We start from the raw sequence: 18,918 nt of genomic DNA, 5'->3' as shown, positions 1-18,918 counted from the left end.
CTCATTCCAGTATTTTAATTATGGCATTAAAGAAATGTGAACATAAAACGGTACGTGCTTTATAAATGTGATTCTGATGTTCCCTTTTGATACTAATTCACATTAATTGCCTCAGACGATACTGATACCCAAACAGAAATCTGGCAGAAGAATCCCGACTGGCATTCCTGATAACGTGCCTGTGTGGAGGCGGCAGTAATGGGGTCAGGCTCTCTGAACAGCCTATGAAGGATCTGGGGAGGTGGGTGTGAGGCGCTTATTAAACCAGAGTGAGGCCAGCTCTGGGAGGGTGTGGATAACTCAGGACACAAGAGATAAGGGTAGGGACCTGAGGCACCAGAAAAATCAGATGAGGCGTGGCCACGACATATGGGTAGCAGAATAAAAAGGAGCAAGACAAAGTCAGGTGAAATGGGAGTTGGGAACAGAAGAGAGAAGGGAGAGGCTCAGCAGAGCTAAGATGATGTGGATGAAGGTCTAGAGGGCCCAGGGGCTGATGAGAGGAGTGGGGCAGGACATAGGTGTGCTCTGGATAAAGATGGGGTAGAAAAGAAGAACAGGGTGCCTGGGGAAGGGAGGTGGGCATTGGTGGGGTGGGGGGCAGGGTGCAGCATGGAAGTGCCTAGAAAACCTCCTAGGTGAGCTCTCAGCCACAGTCACAGCCAAGATGAGCTCAGAGGAGAGGAGCCAAAATAAGACTTTAGGGGGAGCTACTGCGCCCCCAGACACCTGAGTAGCTCTGAAGACAGGTGGTCTCAGAGGGACCCTTCATGGGATCTCTCATCTTGGATGGCTTGGCCTCCCCAGGGGCCGAAGGGAGTGTGCAGGTACCTGCATGATGCGGACGTAGTCTGTGCGGTGCAGCTCGCCCTCCTTGACCACCTTCTTCTTGAGAGTGGCCAGGTTCCTCTCCAGATGCTCCCGCTGCCGGGCGTACTCCTGCTGCAGGTCTGTGTTCAGCCCTGCGATCTCCACCTGACGGGGCCCAGGAGGTTCTCAGTGAGGGAGACGAGACCCCGGAGGGCAGGGCTGGCAGGAGGGGAGGCTGAACTTACCATGTCTGCTCGCTGCACGTACTTCTCAAAGAGACCTCGAATCTTCTCCTTCAGCAGCCGCGGCTCCTGAATATAGGCTACGCAGTTGTGGAGGTCTGTTTTGAACCTTTTGACGAGCGCTTCCAAGTCTCGCTCCTGCAATCAGAGACATTTCCTTCTGGCACTGTAGGGTGCTCTCCAGGTGGAGGGGCGGGGGCTGCAGGCAGAGGTTAATGGCACAGCAAGGGAAAAGAGACGCCTCATCTGGGACTCACAGCTGACCACCAGGGGCCACACTGGGCACAGAGATTAGATGGGCACAGAGCCAACAGGTGGAGGCACAAAAAGTCTTGTGCACCTGCCCTCGGCTGGGCACCTGGCCTGAACAGCCTATATGGGGGCTTCATCCTTAAGAGGCCACACAGATGGGCTTCTTTATTGGCTCTGATTTCCTTCAGGACCACAGGCCTTAAAAGATGAAAGGAAGCTCATGTGGTTACCCATATCCCTTTAGAGCCAACACAGATGGCATCATTTCTCTCTTGCAGATTCCTGGCTGGGGCTTCCACGTCCCCCGTATTAGCTCATCCAGTGCTTACCCTTCCCGATAGTCAGGAGCGCCGATGTAAGGGGTCAGGTTGGTTTATCTACACACTTGGGCTAGCGTCCCCTCTTCATTGTGCTTTTCCCTGTCTTCCCCAGCCCTGACCTGGAGAAAGTCTCTCCTTTCTCTTGCTGCCATCCATGGCCCTTTCTACATGTTCCACCGTTTTCCACCTCTCAATGTAACTATTATGCACATGCCACAAATTCCTGATCATCGTCTTCAGCTTGGAAAGAGCAGGATCTGTATCAGTTCACATTTATGGCTCTGCAGCTGCTAGTGTTACCTAGTGCAGAGTTAATTAATGCTTACTGCAGAGGATGGAAAGTTCCAATCTTTTTTTTTTTTTTTTTTTTTTTTTTAGACAGAGTCTCGCTCTGTCACCCAGGCTGGAGTGTAGTAGTGCAATCTTGGCTCACTGCAACCTCTGCCTCCCAGGTTCAAGCAATTCTCCTGCCTCAGTCTCCCAGTTAGCTAGGACTACAGGCACGTGCCACCATGCCTGGCTAATTTTTGTATTTTTAGTAGAGATGGGGTTTCACTGTGTTGGCCAGGCTGGTCTTGAACTCTTGATCTCGTGATCCGCCTACCTCGGCCTCCCAAAGTGCTAGGATTATAGGCATGAACCACTGTGCCCGGACGGAAAGTTCCAATCTTATTCAACAAATGTTAAGGAGTGGCCTGTGCTAGGGAAGAGGGCACAATCGTGTCCAGGCCCATGTCCAGAAAACCTAGATTCCATTACTAGCTCTGTGTGTACTACCTAGCTGTGGGTGCTGGGTGAAGTTTCTTAATCTCCCAATTTTGGGGGCCTAATTTTTCTTATTTGTAACACAGAGAAATGGGAATCGATGATCTTTGAAGTTCCCCTGGCCTCTGCAATTTTTTGGTTGTCAAAGCCTTAAACCAGTGGCAACAAAATTGCCTCTCTGAGCATGTACTTTCCTCCGCCAAAGAAGCCAAATGCTACAAATATTCCTGCCACGCTGACTTGCCACCTCCTTGATCACTTACCCAAAGTGATTTTATAGTCTCAGATGAGTTCAGTGATGTAAATCTACATGGGCCTGAAAGCAGGCAGGGCTGGGAGCAAGTAAAGAATGTGAGTTAAAATGGGAAACATGTCCTCGCAGTGGGCTGGCTCTGTCTCTTGGAAGCCAGCTGCCCATTGCAGATAGGTGCCAGATCCCGAATCCAAGAACTGCCAGACTCTGAAACCCTCACACCTTCTGTCTCTCTCTGCGCATCTCCTGATCGGTGGCTCTCAGTTTCTGCCACAATTCTGTGATGTTCAGCTCCAGTTGAGTGTTCTGCTTATGGAAATTCTCCAGTTCGGCTTCCATCTGTAGAGAACAAGGGAAACGAGTCAAGAAGAAGAAAGTGAGATAATGAAAACTGTATTTGAGAACCGTAGTCTTCCAGTGGGGACGCCGCCCCTGATACCCGGGCATTTCTTTTCTCATCCCCTTTTGTGTCCTCTGGATCAAAACCTTTCTCTACTTGCTTTCCTAACAGCTCCCCACCCCTGGACTGATATGCTAAACCAGCATCACGTGTTTCCATGGCCAGGCTGGGACGTTTTCCCTGTGAGTCACTTTCCCTTTCCTTCAACCATGCTGATTGTTTTATTTTCTTGAATTCTTTATAAAGTGGTGCCACCCAAATACTAGAACCTCAACTCTAACCTGAAGCAGGGCTCCCCAGAGAGGCGACTTCCTCGCCTGCTTTGTGAAGTTGTATGAGCGAATCTCGACCCTCTGGGGCCACGGGTCATTTAAAGCAGAAAGTTTGCAGGGACCAACACGTGGGCACCACCCATCTAAGGCATAAAACAGGAAAGGGGAAGCTGAGAAGGAGCCTCAGCCTCATCATTCTGTTGAAAGGTCTTAAAAAGTACAACTGAGAAGTGTCCTGTCTTCACAGGAAAAATAATAAACCACCAGTGAGCTTCTGAAATACATATTTTTTAGATGGAGTCTTGCTCTGTTGCCCAGGCTGGAGTGCAGTCGTGTGATCTCTATCTTGGCTCACTGCAACCTCCGCTTCCGGGTTCAAGCAATTCTCTAGCCTCAGCCTCCCAAGTAGCTGGGATTACAGGTAACTGCCACCATGACCAGCTTTTTTTTTTTTTTTTTTTTTTTTTTGTATTTTTAGGAGAGACAGGGTTTTACCATGTTGCCCAGGCTGGTCTTGAACTCCTGACCTCAAGTGATCTGCCCACCTCGGCTTCTCAAAGTGCTGGGATTACAGGCATGAGCCACTGTGCCTGGGCTGAAAGATTTTTTTAAAATTCACTGTTGCATTTATATTAACAAAAGTCATGGGAATGACAACTGGAGTGTCCAATTAGGATGAGACTAGCCGTGCGTGAGCTTTCATTGACCTAATTCCTAATGACTTATGGACTAAATCTGGTGGACACTAGTATTTCTGTTAAAAGAGAGGTTTGCTGACTGTTTTGGGAGAATGGGATAGTTCACTGGGTTTTTTCACGGCTGGGTAGAGTAGTCCCTCCCCCTCTAGTCTATCCCAGGCCTTTGATCAAATTTCAAGGCTCTTGGCAACCTTCTGGGGGGTACCAGGAGGCCCTAATGAACCACATCCATGTTCTAGACACAAAGGGGCAGCTTTTAGAAGAACGTTTTCCTCATTATTAGAAGCATTTTGTATAGACAGAATAGCCCTGTGACCCAAAGCCTGGCATAAAGGTGGCATGCAAATATTTGACGAATGAACGAATAATGGCAAGTGTGGTGGGCAAAGGAGAGCAATAGTGAGGGACATGAGAAGAGCCTGAAACAACCTGCTTCTGGAAGAGGAATGATAAGATAAGAAGGCAGAATTGGCAGAGTTATGTAGAACCACCTTGTAGGGGACACACATTGAGTGTGGGTATTTGCACAGCTAAAGAATGTGCCCATTAGAAAGGGCCGCCCAGCTTGTTGTAGACTTAGGGATCTAAAGCTGATTAAGAGGTAGTTTCTGCCTTCAAGAGGCCTCAGGTCTGCAGGGATAAGTAGTAAGTCAGAAATTCAGGTGGAGTAGGATAAACACTGCAGTCAAGGCAGAAAGCACTGTGTATACACAGAGGAGGTGAGCAGGCAGCGCCCAAAAAGATGGGATGTGTCCCCTGGATTTGGGAGGAAGAAAAAGTATTAGAGGACAAAGGGGGAAAGAATTCTAGGCAGAGAGAACAGCCTGCACAGAGAGGACCAGAGACATGGGCAGCCTGGCGCATCTCTGCAGGTTACAAGTGGCTCAGGGTGGCTGCAGGAGGGGGGATTTGAAGAAGGGGGAGAGGGGAGGGACAGGAGAGGCTGGCTGAACTAGGTCATGCAGGACCCAAGGGCAGAGGCTCAAATGGTGAGAAGTTTGCCTTTACCCTGAAAGCTCAGAGAGCCGCTGAAGGCTTAGACCAGGATGGAATGATGTAATTTGCATCTTGGAGGGCCTGATGCAGAGGTTCTACTGAATAGAGCAAAATGGGGGCCAGCCAGACCAGTCGGGAGCTGCCAGTGTGGCTGAGGAGACAGATGATAGCATCCTAGGCCAAGGCAATGGCAGCTGGAAGAGAGAAAGGGGGCTTCTATCTGAGGGGCTCCCGAAGATCATGTCTGAGTGCCTCATTCTCTAAATCTCAGGCCAACAGTGACAGATAAGGTTAGCATGGAGGGCCTACAGGAGTATATTATTTACTTCTGTTCATTTTTTCCCCCAGGCAAAGACTCATACTACTCTGAGAATAAAAATAATCTGTTTATAGAAAAATTGGGAAATATGTCAAATTTGAGTAGCTGGCTGGACAGCCAGAAGCCTAGCCCATTATGTGGAAACAAGCATCTTTCCCAGTGTGGAAATTCCATCTACTTTTCCATGTGTTTTTCATCACACTCAGAGATTCTCAATGGGGCTCAGGCAGGAGATAGAAAGCATTTTGCCCCCCAGGGGACCTCTGGCAAGGTCTGAAGGCATTTTTTAGTTTTAACACCCTGGATAGGGGGTGCTTTTGGGATCTAGCAAGTAGAGACCAGGGATGCTGCTAAACATTCTACAATATACAGGACAGACCCTCCACGACAGAGAATTACCTACCTCAAAATAGTAATAGTGCTGAGCTTGAAAAACCCTGCCCTAGATAAGTAAATAAATGAGTGTACACTAAAACAACAAGCCTCAGGAAACCTCTCCCCTAGGCAGGGCAAAGGGACCCTTGAATCATCAGAGCCAAGTTGGAAAAAGAGTATGTGAGGGGAGGTACCTGAATCAGGAAGTGTTATAAGAGGTTGCAGCTCTACAAATGAGCCGAGGGCTTGAGGCTTCCTTCCTGGGAGAAAAGGACCTTTACAGGAGATCCACAGTGCATGAACCAAAGACGTCTATGACCCCCAGAGGGAAGCCCCAAGGTCAGAGGCTCCTGGAAGCACCCAGGCCCAGATATCAGCCCTGATAGCAACTGGCACCAGCGAAAGGAGGTAGAAGGCATCCTGCTGGAATCACTCCCAAGGTGCGAGTGTATTCCCTGCTGAGCATTAAGGCCATGGTTGGCCCCTGTAACTGCCAGAGAAGGTGAATGGTCTCCCCAGGTGTGTTGGTGGGGGAAGTAAGCTAACCATTAGCAAACAATGGACCTGACCTGAAATACAGCTGACAAATGTGTCAAATGAGGAGGGAGAAAGGGGGCAGTGCTGTGCTGGCCCTCCAGGTGGGTGGGGCCTCTGTTCTTCCTCTCATCTTCTCAGGCTGCTATGGTCTGAACCTCCGTGCCGTCCACCCCAAATTCCTGTGGTGGAACCTGACCCCCAAAGTGAGGTCAGCTCTTTGGGAGGTGATTGGGTCACAAGGGCAGAGCCCTCACAAATGGGATTTGTGCCCTTTTATGAGGCTGGAGGGAGCTTATCTGCCCCCTTTTACCCTTCCATCACATGAGGACACATAGCAGGTGTCATCTGTGAGGAACAGGCCTGGACACCAGATCTGCTGGAGTCTTGGTCTTAGACTTCCCAGCCTCCAGTACTTTCAGCAATACATTCTGTTGGCTATAAATCACCCCTTCTAAGGTATTTTGTTATAGCACCCCGAATGGACTGACAGCTGCCATTTTGGGGCCTGGAAATTACTCAAGAATGGCAGGAGGCCCCGTGGAGGCAGGTCTGTGGTCAGCTGGGGACATCCTTTCTCATCCCAGCAGCCAGGGAAAAAGTCATTGTCACAAGGACTTACCCTCTCTGGGCGCCCTGACCCTGGACTGATCTCCACTGGGCTTCTTTACTGGGCCTACCAGAGCAAAGGCGCCATGGGGCAGAACCGGCACCACCATGGCTCTTGCACTTCTAGTTGGGTCATCAGTGCTCTCTGATACCCTTGTATCTGTTATCCTGGCTCAGCATAAACAATTAGAGGAGATGGAGGGGGAGCAGAAGCCTATTTTGTCTAGGGTGGTCAGGGAAGGCATATAGACTGAGACCGGAAAGATGCAAAGAAACCAGCCATGTGGCGATCTGGGGGAAGAGCCTTCCAGGCAGAGGCAGCAGCTCAGCAGAGGTTCTGAGATGGAAAAGCGTGACTTTAGGAACTGTCAGAAAGCCAGTGGGCTGGAGCAGGGAAAGGGAGCTTCGAGAGGAGGCTGGAGAGGCAGGGAGAGGCTGGATCACATAGGACCTTATGGGCCTGACTGGGACTCTGGATTTTACTGTAGGTGAGATGGGACCCCACTGGGGAGTTCACTCAGGCCTCTATGTGGAGACCAGACTGGAGGCTGGAGTCCAGTCCATATAAGAGATGGTGGCTGCTTGGACCGGGGTGATAGCAGCAGCGGGAAAGGAGGGTTTGATGTGAGATGTGTTTTGGAAATTGATCAGATAGCTGTTGCTGACGATTTGGATACAGGAGTTACGAGAAGTGAAGAATCAAGGAAGACGTCTGCATTTCTGCATTAAGTAACTGGGTGGATCATGGACCACTAACTGAGAAAGGGAAAACTGGAGGAAGCGGGAGAGAAAAATCAAGAATTCAGTTTTAGATCAACATGGACTCCACTGTCAGTCCAGCAGGGGAGGCTGATGGGGAAACACATGTTGCAGGGAAAGGTGGTATGTGCGGGGGGACGGGAGACCTTACAGGATTCTCAGAAACCCTTGTCCAGTTGATCTTGCTTCTAATCTCGCCTCTCTACCTCCATCCTGTTTGCTTCCCAGAACACATTCTTAATTATGTCACTCTTCTGCTCAAGAGCCTCTGATGACTTCTCATTCCTTATCAGATGAAGTCCAAACACCATGGCCTCGCCTAGGGTCTCAACCAACATTTCCAGTTTGAGAACAAACGTTGAACCAGAAGGATAGCCTGTTGGCTGAGTACACACTGCCCTCTGGTGGCCAAATGCCCAATAGCTGCGTCTCCCTTAGGAGGGCACAGAACACTGCACACGGAGGCACGGGTAGGGCCAAAGCCCATCTCCAGGTCCTGCAGCAAGTTAACTCCCAAGCGATTTGCTTTTGGACAGCTGAGCCTGCAGTAGGGCCACGGCCTTCCCAGTTGCACCGCTGTGGACTGGAGGCTGCATACACCTTGGGAGCAGAGAGGACTGTGAGGAGAGCTTCCTCTCAGTCCCTGAGGCCAGCTAGCCAATCGTGGAAGAAGAGACAGAGGGTCTGAGAGGCCAGAGTGTTGCAAATGGCTTCTCACCTCCTGAATCTGTTCCTTCATCACCCTGATCTCATTTTCTCGAGGTTCTATTTGCTTCTTCAGCTCCTTTATTTTGTAGTCAAGCACAAACTTGAATTTCCCCAGTTCTTGATTTTTCTTTTTCAGATCATAAATTCGCTTCTCCTGGGGGTGAGAAGAGACAGAAGTGAGAGATATCGTAAGGCTTTGGTATACTGCAGCCCTTTAGGGCAAAGAGCACGAAGCCTGTGACTCTCCCGGTTGAAGAGGTCAACCAGGAGACTCCTCTCCTCTCTTCGTCAGTACAGAGGCTGGCACTCTCCCCACGGGGCTACAGCACAGACCCCTCAGCTTCTGTACCAGGACTCTCATGCATTCACTCACTCATTCATATTAGGTTGTGAACAATGGCATTTTCCAACGATGGCCCCCACAGCGTCTCCCACCCCACACTCCAGCTGTTCTCCAGCGTGACCTTGCTGCTTCTCCATCAGGAGGTGGAAGTAAATCCCCTTCCCTTGCATTTGCCTGGACTAGTGACTTGTTCATAACCCAAATAATGCAACAGAAGGGAGACTGTGTGGCTTCCAAGGCTAGGCCGAAAAAGGCCAAGCAGTGTTTACCTGGCTCTCTTGGGACACCTGCTCTGGGGGAGGCCATCTGCTATGTAAGAAGTCCAACTACACTGAGACATCCAGGCTGGTGGGCACATTAGGGACTCTGGTCAAAAGACCCAGCTGAGCCTAGCCTCCCAGACATCCCTGCCAAGGTGCCAGACATGTGACTGAAGAAGCCACATTGGATGTTGATCTTCCAGCCTCCAGCTGTTTTGAGTCACCCCCAGTAGTCCCAGCTGAGGCCCCAGACATCGGGGACAGAGATAAGCCACTCTGTGGTACCCTGTCCAGATTCCAGACCTGTGGAACCTGTGAGCAGAATAAAATAGTTGCTTTCAATCACTAAGTTTTTCCTTTTGAGACAGGGTCTGACTCTGTCACCCAGGCTGGAGTGCAGTGGCAAGATCTCGGCTCACTGCAAACTCTGTCTTCCACGTTCATGTGATTCTCTTGCCTCAGCCTCCTGAGTAGCTGGGATTACAGGCATGTGCCACCACTCCCGGCTAATTTTTGTATTTTTAGTAGAGACAGCGTTTCACCATGTTGGCCAGGCTGATCTTGAACTCCTGACCTCAATGATCCACCTGCCTCTGCCTCCCAAAGTGTTGGGATTACAGGCGTGAGCCACCACGCCTGGCCTCAATCACTAAGTTTTAAGGTTAATTCGTTGCATGGTGATAGTAATCAGAACATAAATATATCCATCTCTCAAACATTTACTGAATGAAGATCTTTTGCCAAGTATTGGGTTTCCAAATATAAATACAGCACAGTCCCTTGGCCTTAAAAGAAAACACTAGCTGGGAAAGAAGATACAGAAGCAAATCTAAGCCTAAAACGTGACAAATGTTGTAAAAGAGGAAAGCACAGAAGGCAAAGTATATATTGAGGGTGCTGAGAATGACTGGCTTGAGAGCCAAGTGGTGGTTCATGGGGGAAGTGAGAGGTGAGGCTGGGGAAATAGAGGAGGGAGGTGAGGGTCTTCGTGTTGGGGGAAAGAATTCAGAATTTATCTCCTAGGCAATGGGCTGGCAAACTACAGCCTATGGGCCACATTTGGCCTGCCGTCTATTTCTGTAAAGCTTTATTGGAACACAGCCAAGTTCATTCATTAATGTTTTGTTTATGGGTGGTTTCACTCTACAGCAGCGGTGTTGATTCATGTTGATTCGTTGAGACAGACCACATTGCCTCCAAAGCCAAAAATATTTACTACCTAGGCCTTTACAGAAAGAGCGTGCTGACCCCTGCTGTAGCAATGGGGAGCTGTAAGGGCTTTGAGCAGGAGAGTGGCGGCATTGCACCTGCACCCTGCCAGTCCATGGTGATGGAAGGTGGGAAATGAGGCCATTAGACTGCTTAGGAGGCTGTTGCCATTTTCTAGGGGAGGAGGCCTTCATCTCTTTCTTGTCAAAGCCCCCTTTGAGAATCTGAACAGAACTTTGGATCCTCCCTAAAAAATAAAATAAAATAAAATAAAATAAAAACAAAAAGCCCAGATTCATACACTGACACTCACATGCAGAAATGACATCTAGGCATGATCCCATGTCATCCTTACAAGACCCCTTGAGGTGGTGATCATCCCCATTTTATAGGTGAGAAAATGAAGGCTGAGAGAAGTTGCTCGAGGTGCAATGGCCAGTAAATGGAACCTGTGCCAGACCTAGTTCCCTAACACTGAAGCCCATGTTCTCAGCCCTTGGAGAATTCCTCCTGCCTTGGGCCATAGTGGCAGAGGCGATGGAAAGGAGGGCACGGAATCTGGATGTGCTCAGGAGGATGATACTACATGGTCTGCCCCACAGAATGTGATGTCTCTGTCATCTGAGTGTTTTGGAAGAAAGGCATCCCCAAAGTAGAAGCAGCCTCCTGGACAGGGTCAACCCCAGGAGAGTCCCACTGCGACACAGGGACCACGTGGGCAGTGTGGCAAGTGAGCTGCCCCCAGTCCATGGGGGAGCGCCTCTGAGGATGCCTGGAGCAGTGGAGTCAGCTGACTCAGGTTCTTCTTGCAGCCCGTCACCTATTGAAGTGTGTGACCCCTGCGCGAGATACCCAGCCTCTTGGAGTTCAGCTTCCCGAACCATAACACTGGGTTCTCAGGCCCCCTGGGTTGTTGGCAGAACTGAATGCGATGTGTTGATAGCGATTAGCCCAGCGCCAAACACACAAGAGGCGCTTCATTGACCGCTGGTTCCCCCATTGAGTTAAAGAAATGCGTCCTGAGAAGCTAGGGACCCTCTCTCCCCTGAGCTTTGCCTTCCTTGCCTTGGCCCATCTGGCCATAGCTGAGGGAGGACAGAAGGAGAGCTGTCACCTTGTCCTGAATAGTCTCGTCTCTTTCCTGGATCTCTCGCTTGAGGCCTTGGATATCCTTCTCCAGAGACTTAATGACTCCTTGCAGCTTCACCTGCTCTCCTTTTAGGGTCTCGATGTCATTGGTTCGTTCTTCAATCTCCTTCTGCAGGCTGCTGAACTAGAAAAGCGAACGGCAACAACAAAGACCACTAAAGTCAGAACTCATCTCCATTCCTCCCACTGCCTCAATGTAAGGGGTTCCCTACCACTGGCCAACTGTGATCTGAATCACCCCACCTTCTGTGGCCTGAAAACACTTAGCACTCAACATTTCTGGGATTTTAGGAATGAATATTTGGAGAATTTGGGACAGTTCAGGAATTTCCCAGGCCAAATGGATGATGTAGTATTTGTCCCATAACATCCAGGCCCATTCCCCTGTGAGAGGACTGACTGTCTTCACAAGAGGTTCTGGAGACCGGTGCGCCAAGTGGACCAGAGACTTCTGTGACCACACTCATCTTGAAAGGCTGGGATCCACCCTGCATCAAGGTCACAGAAAGTGGGCTCTAACTGATGAGCCATCTTAGCCATGACCAAGAAGGGAAGACTGATTGTCCCCTGGATTTACTAGTGTGCTTTCTAATAGGAAGGAACTCGAGCTTGCTTTGAACTTAGCTTCTCCAGGGCTAAATGTTTTGGGGAAACTGAGTTGAATCCTCCCTCACCCTCGATGGTGAGTGAACTAAAAACATCTTCCTCACTTCATAAACTAAGCATCCTACACCCCCGTTCCCTCTTCCACCCGTAGTGCTGAACGGGAGCCGCCCACGACTCCCTGGACCAAGAGCCTGAGGATGCCCCCAGGCCAAGACTTCATCTACCTCATCCCCAGAAGACCTTATTTCCATTTCCATTTCCATCGGAGGGCTAGCTCGGAAAACACTGACTGAATCCTACTTGCCAATAAGTGAAAACTAGAAAGCCTCTATCTGCACACAGGGAACCCCAATAATCTGTGAAAAGGAGAGCAGGGAAGCCCGTGTGGCTGCCTTTCTGAGGGCGTGGTGGGGAGGGTCCGTCTGCGTGAGTGTGCGCTGGCTCGTGCTCTTCTCCCGGCCTGCTTGCTGAAGATGGGGACAGGCAGGACCCTGGCCAGGCCCCCCAGGCTGGTCAGTCCACCCACCCCAGCTTTCTCTGCAACACCCTCGCCCACCCCAGGTCTCTGGGAGAACAGCCTGCTACCTTCTTCCTCATGATGCCTGTTTCTCCCTTGAGCCGCAAGTTTGATTCCTTTTCATCCCGAAGCTTTTTCTCATACTTGGTTTTGATATCTTGGATTTCTCGGTCTTCATCTTCTTCAATCTGCTTCTTGGTCTCTTCAAATTCCCGCAGCTGCTGCCTGACGTCTTCCTGTGCCTGGCTCGGAGAGAATGGGCGTGTGGTCAGGGGAGAAGGGACTCCCGCACCTTTGTGCCCACAGGGCTTGAGGTGAGATGAGCATGGGGACCTGTCCCAAGGAGTGGGAGGTGAGTGCCATTCCAGAAACGGAGACCATGGCCACAGGGCCCTTGACCTGTCCACCTTCTTCCCGTCTGTCCTCTCTTCCTGCCTCCCCTCTTTTCCTACCAAATCAGGCCTCATGCTCCACCACTTCAACCCCAACCTTTCCAACACCCCATCCCTGTTCTCCTTTGGTCTTGTTCACTGGAAACCCAGGCTTCCCATATTTTTCTCTCACAGAACTTGTGACAATCGTAACGTTATATTTATTTGCGATGTTATTTGGCTCTCTCTCCCATTAGATACAAGTTCCTTGGCGGTAGAAACCATGTCTGTCCCCGTGTACAACACATCCTGGCAGACAGTGGCTATGCCATGGAGATCTGAGTGAACGGCGGCTTTTCTCTGGGAAAGGGAGGCACAGCATGGCTTCCTGTGAGTACCTCTTCCAGAAGGGTGGTTTTCTCCTGCAGTTTGGCCTCGTAAAACTCAGTCAGCTCCTCCAGGGCCTGGCTCTTGGTCTCATCATTATCCCGGAGCTGCTTTTCATACTCTTCCTGCATCCTCTGGGACTTGAGCTGCAGCTCCTGGTACTTCTCATATTCTAGAAGCAACTTTTGGTTGTTGCAACATTCTGGAGAGAAGCAAGGAAGGTATTTAAGGTGGCAGAGCAGCACCCGCCTCAGGGACACCCAGGAGCCTTGGGCACTTTCCCATTCCTTCCAGCACCAGCTGGAGCAGCTGCCTCCAGAGCCAAGATTCAAATGCCTGCCTGGCTTCCTCACCGCCACCCCCTCATCCCGTCATCTCATCCGGTAGCCAAACTCCCTACCTGCCTGCTCTGGGAAGAAAAGTTTCCAGGAAAGCACAGAGTGGTATCTGGGGACTCAGGGCCAAGAAGGATATCCTGAGTGTGAAAACTAGGTGTTAGGACCCCCACTTTATAGAAGAGTAAAGTGAGGCTCGGTAAGGTGAGGTGACTCCCTAGAGCACCTGGCAAGTACGTGGTGAGCCTGGGACCCAAGGCAAGACTGTCAGGTTCCAAACTTGAACTTTTCCATGTCTCCTACTTTCATGCAATAGGTGTTTAATGTGCTGAGTGAATGAGTAAAAACCACCGTGAGTTCCAGGGGATACACGTAGCCTGTTTTTAGACAGAGCTATATTCCCTGAGACTTCTACCGTGTCTGGGGGACTCTCAAGTGTTTCCCCATAACGTAGCTCTTCCAACCCTAACCAACGAGGCCTCTACTTGTGGGCTCACCCAGGTCTTGCAGTTCCCGGCTTTGCTTGTCTAGGAGGTCTTCTATGTGCTCACGGTGATAAACATCCTGCTTTTCTTTTTCTGTTCTTAAGACCTAAAACAGTCACATGTCCTCATTTACACACATCTGCTGAAAGCACTATGAGGGCAAGAACTGACTTTACAAGTTACACCCTTCTTCACTCACAAACATTTCTCAAGCCCTTATTTTGCACCAAGCACTGTTCTATGAAGCAACAACCACATTGTCACCTTTTATTTATGTTATATTCTGCTGGAAAAGCTCTATACTGTTCCTATTTCTATTCTTGCTACTAAATGGGTTTGTCAATGATGAGTTCAGTTTTGGACACGTGTCAAAAGGACTTCTGGATGAAAAAGTAGGGATTCATTTGAATCCTCTGTTGCCGGCACATTGCTGTCAATGAAATCCTTGGGTGTGTTCATGGGTAAAGCTTCTGAGCAAGTGTTTTCTTTAACTGAGCAGGAAAGCTTTCAGGCTTGGGGGGCGAGTTGGAGGTGGTGTGCCATCTTCAGGACCTAACTTTGCACCTGGCTTATATACAGCACCAAATAACTGTTGGCTAAAAGAATAAAATTATAAAATGAATTAATTAATACAATTAATAGCCAAGGTTTTTCTTTCTTTTTTTTAGCAAAACTTTATGACCCATAGACATTAAAGAAACAAATATCCCTCAAGCACATAATTGGGAATTTTTTTAGGGGGTGAGGGACAGGGCTTCACTCTGTCATCCAGGCTGGAGTGCAGTGGTGAGATCATGACTCACTGCAGCCTCCACCTCTCAGGCTCAAGCAATCCTCCCATCGCAGCCTCCCAAGTAGCTAGAACTACGGGCACATGCCAGCATGGCAGACTCATTTTTAATTTTATGTTGGAGACAGGGTCTCACTATGTTAACCATGCTGGTCTCAAGCTCTCAGATGCAAGCAATCCTCCTGCCTAGGCCTTCTAAAGTGTCAGGATTATAGGGGTGAGCCACCTTGCCCAGAGGGGATTTTAGATAGGTGTCCAGATTTGTGTAGAACAAAGAAAAGAATCTGGGAGAGTCCCGGACCAAATCTAACTATGTAAAGGCCATGTAGACTAATTTTATTTAACTTCCTGACAACCCAGGAATTCTGCTAGTTATTCTCCATCTATGCTTTGATTTTCTTATCTTCTTGCTTTTTCTTTTCTTTTCATTTTGTTTTTAAATAAGTTTCTCCTAATCATAATTCTCATTGTAGAGAATTTAGAAATTACATAAAGGATAAAAAACAAAATTTAAATTATCTGCAATCTCAACTTCCAGAGATAATTATACTGTTATCTATTTTCTATATGTATTTTACTACTATAGATTAATTAATCTGTTAATACCACTAATACCGATTAATACCATTCACCATAAAGTGGTTTATATTCTGCTTTTTTTTTCACTTAGCAATTGATTGTAAGCATATTTATTTATTTATGTTTTTAGATAGAGTCTCTGTTGCCCAGGCTGGACCACGTTGGCCAGGCTGGTCTCGAACTCCCGACCTCAAGTGACCCGCCCGCCTTGGCCTCCCAAAGTGCTGGGATTGTAGGCGTCAGCCACTGTGCCCGGCATTTCTGATATCAACAACTATGCTTTAAAATTGGACATTTTCACATATCTTACTGTTTGAGCATAGCTTGGGCAGTATATGACAGTCCTGTCTTGAAAGTGGAAATTTCTTGTTATTTGCGCTTGTTGGTCAGTCTCTTAAACAGACCTGGTTTTTTGTTTTCAAGGACTCCATTTCCTGGATGAACTTGTCTGTTAGCTCCTTAATCTTCTCAGAATAGTTCATGTCCTTTAGTCGGAGTTGATACTCATTCTCCATTTTTAATTCCTCCACACGAGTCTTTAGCTCCAACATAACCTGAGCCTTTGGGAGAAGGACAGAAAATCAAGAACACTGACAGTGAGGGTGAATCAGAATATTTAAACCTGCGGCCTTGACCTGAGACCTGCAGCTCTGCCTAGCTTCAAACTCAATGTGTCTCAACTGGAACCTGTCATCTTTTCCCCAGAAGACACACCGGCTAAAAACGAGGAGACACATGAGCTTCCTCCTCTATCCTCAAAAAGTCCTTACTACATTGTGCTAGTAATGCTCTCAACTCTTTCAAGTCGGCCTAAACGTCTCCTGCTTGATGAGGCTGACTTGGACCACACTGTTTAATTCTGCAACCCCTTCCCATTCCCGGGACCCATCACCTTTCTTACTCTGCTCTACTTCTTCTTATTTCCTTAGATCTTGCACTTTCTATAACTTACTTATTATTTTATTATTTTTATTCTTCTTTCCCCATTAGAACTTGCTCCACATAGACCAGAATCTTTGTAGGGTTTGTTTGCTGATATATCCCAAGTACTGGAACAGTGTCTAACACAGAGTAGGATCTCAGAAGATATTTACTAAAGCATGACTCCTGTCCCCATAGAACTTAGAGTCTACTGAGGCAGTCAGATAAACACATTATGACAAATAGTGGTAAGTGCCCAAAGCTGGGTCCCTCTTGATGTCTTCTTAGACTCACTTTTATTACTTTAAATCCTAACTCTTCTGTCTTGCTGGTTTTTATGCTTAGTATCTTCTTATACTTCCTTTTTTCTTTCTTTTTTTTTTCTTTTAAGACTTGGTTTCACTCTGTCACCCAGGCTGGAGTGCAGCAGTGTGATCACGGCTCACTGTAGCCTTGACCTCCTGGGCTCAAGTGATCCTCCCACCTCAGCCTGCCAAGTAGCAGGATGCCCCACCACACCTGGTTAATTTTTATATTTTGTGTAGAGATGGGGGTCTCACTATGTTGCCTGGGCTGGTCTCAAACTCCTGGGCTCAAGCAATCCTCCTGCCTCAGCCTCCCAAAGTGCTGGGATTACAGGCCTGAGCCACTGCACCCGGCCTAGTGTCTTCTCCCATCATACTCACTGATGCCAAAGTTTTCTAAAAATACTATAATACACACACCCTTCATTTCCTTAAAAAGTTAATGTTGATGACAAGAGTGGGTCAGAATGCAGTGTTTTCTTCTTGCTTACCTACGGGGAGACCCCGTGCATCCCTATCTCACCATTTCTGGTCTGTCTCCTCTACCACCTGTGAAAGACTTGATATCAAGGAACTGAATTACACACATTTCTGCATTTCTGGCCAGCAGACTAGTGAGGATCTGGTGCACAGGAAGTACTGAGATGAAGGATAAGCACAAATTGCACATGCAAAGTCAGAGAAGAGGGAGCAGGAATGCCTGGCCAGGGCACTCACTGCATGTGACATGGCACAGGTGGGATGCACAGGAAAGGGCAGCCAAGACTGCGTCAGACCATCAGGGGTCTGGTAGGCCATGCTAGGAAGTTTGGATTTTATCCTAGAGGGCTTCCAAAGGTCCTCATCAAACCTGATCAGTCTGACTTTGGTGGTATAAAGATCTCTCCCATGGCGGTATGCAGCATGGACTAGATTAAGGAAGGACCAAAAGCAGGATGATGAGTTGCTGGGGTGGGTGGGGCGCAACTGCATAGACTAGGTGAGAGACGGACAGGGTTTGGACTGAGGTAGGGGAGGGGGCCGGAGAGGAATGGAGAGGTTGGAGAGAGTGAGTTTAGAGAGGGTAGTGCCTGATTGGGTGTGGGGTGGAGAGGTAAGGATCATGGATGAAGGCTGTCTCCTAGGTAGAAGGGCTGGTACCTGAGGGTGGGGCTTGGCCTGTCTTGCTTCACCGCTTTATCCCCAGAACCTAGCATAAAACTAGCAACATGGTCAGCACTGAATGAATACTTATCAATGACCCCAGGGGTCTGCCCTGGCTAGTGGGATATATTTATCCATGGGAATGACCCGGCCTTTGACATGTTGTGTTTGAGGTCCTTGTTCAGTGTCCTTCCTTCATCTCTTCTCCACGTTGCTGCAGAGTAATCTCTCTGAGATGCGAATCATATTAAGTCGTTCCCTAGCTTAAATTTATGAACGGTCCTTATGAACAATGTGCAGCCTAATGCATGGTCTAAAAGGCCCCCCTGACCTGTTTCTCTCCAGCTTCATCTTCAGCCCTTCTCTCTGGCACACCCTAACTAGGAGCAGCTTTGCAGATCACCGCTCCCTCATCCCTCTGCACACACTCACTGCTTATTGCTCAGTGGCCCTTGTCTATTTGTTCTGGAAGGCTCTGAGCAAGGCTCATGTCCTCTGGCACCACCTGGCCTGAGCCAAGTTCCTTCCCCTGTGATCCCACAGCGTCGTTCTTTCATGATACTTCCTTCCGCTGCACGTTTCATTCCCTTCTTTATGATACTCTGCCCTCTTCCCAGGCTATCAGCTAAAGGATGCTCTGTGTCTTTTATCTCTATAATCCCAGACCTTAGTATAGTGTCAGGTACACAGCAGACCCCTCTGTAAATCCTAGGCAGAGAAGGTAAATCATGGTCTGAGAGTTACATAGACTATAATAGAATATAAAGAGAGCTGGGAATTCTGGGAACATGCTTTTAAAGGGACAGGTGGAGGAAGAGCCAGGACAGGAGTGGGGAGGAGGAGTCAGAAAGGTTTACAGGGAACAGAGTGTGGTCACACGGATGGTAAGACAGAAGGGAGTTTCAAGAAGGAGCGGTACATGCGCGAGTCATTTCCAGCCTGGCAGTGGTACTGTCAGGTCCATCTGGGGACTGTGGTCAGAAGTCAGCTTGGGCACCTTCAGGCCTTTGGTTTAGCCTGCTGTCTCCTATTTGGCCTCTTCCCCTACCCTCTGGGAAGAACAGAAAAGATAACAGAGAAAAGGAGGGGTTCCTTCTGCAGCAGGTCAGGCCCCCACTCTCACGGGGCCCTCCCTCATCCTCTTCTCCCTCGCTGCTTTTCCTGCGGAAAATTCTAGGGAGCTCTAGAAGGGATCTCCAGCACATG

At 48.8% G+C, this 18,918-nt stretch overlaps 1 protein-coding gene across 1 annotated transcript in view; it reads right to left on the bottom strand.

The window, feature by feature from the left end:
* The window catches only part of CFAP57 (cilia and flagella associated protein 57), a 76,055-nt gene that overhangs the window by 19,121 nt on the left and 38,016 nt on the right, over positions 1 to 18,918 (bottom strand). The window contains exons 13-22 of the mRNA XM_025389160.1: positions 15,748 to 15,903; positions 13,987 to 14,080; positions 13,166 to 13,356; positions 12,465 to 12,638; positions 11,239 to 11,397; positions 8,324 to 8,466; positions 3,324 to 3,414; positions 2,865 to 2,981; positions 1,056 to 1,190; positions 832 to 975 (exon numbers count right to left, since the gene is read on the bottom strand). Of these exons, the coding sequence (XP_025244945.1) occupies positions 832 to 975; positions 1,056 to 1,190; positions 2,865 to 2,981; positions 3,324 to 3,414; positions 8,324 to 8,466; positions 11,239 to 11,397; positions 12,465 to 12,638; positions 13,166 to 13,356; positions 13,987 to 14,080; positions 15,748 to 15,903 (1,404 nt within the window). The remainder of the gene's footprint in view (positions 1 to 831; positions 976 to 1,055; positions 1,191 to 2,864; positions 2,982 to 3,323; positions 3,415 to 8,323; positions 8,467 to 11,238; positions 11,398 to 12,464; positions 12,639 to 13,165; positions 13,357 to 13,986; positions 14,081 to 15,747; positions 15,904 to 18,918) is intronic.

The sequence above is a fragment of the Theropithecus gelada genome, chromosome 1, assembly GCF_003255815.1.
Source record: "Theropithecus gelada isolate Dixy chromosome 1, Tgel_1.0, whole genome shotgun sequence".
NCBI lineage: Eukaryota > Metazoa > Chordata > Mammalia > Primates > Cercopithecidae > Theropithecus > Theropithecus gelada.
The sequence above is the reverse complement of the archived record's forward strand: the minus strand, read 5'-3'. Positions and strand labels throughout refer to the sequence as shown.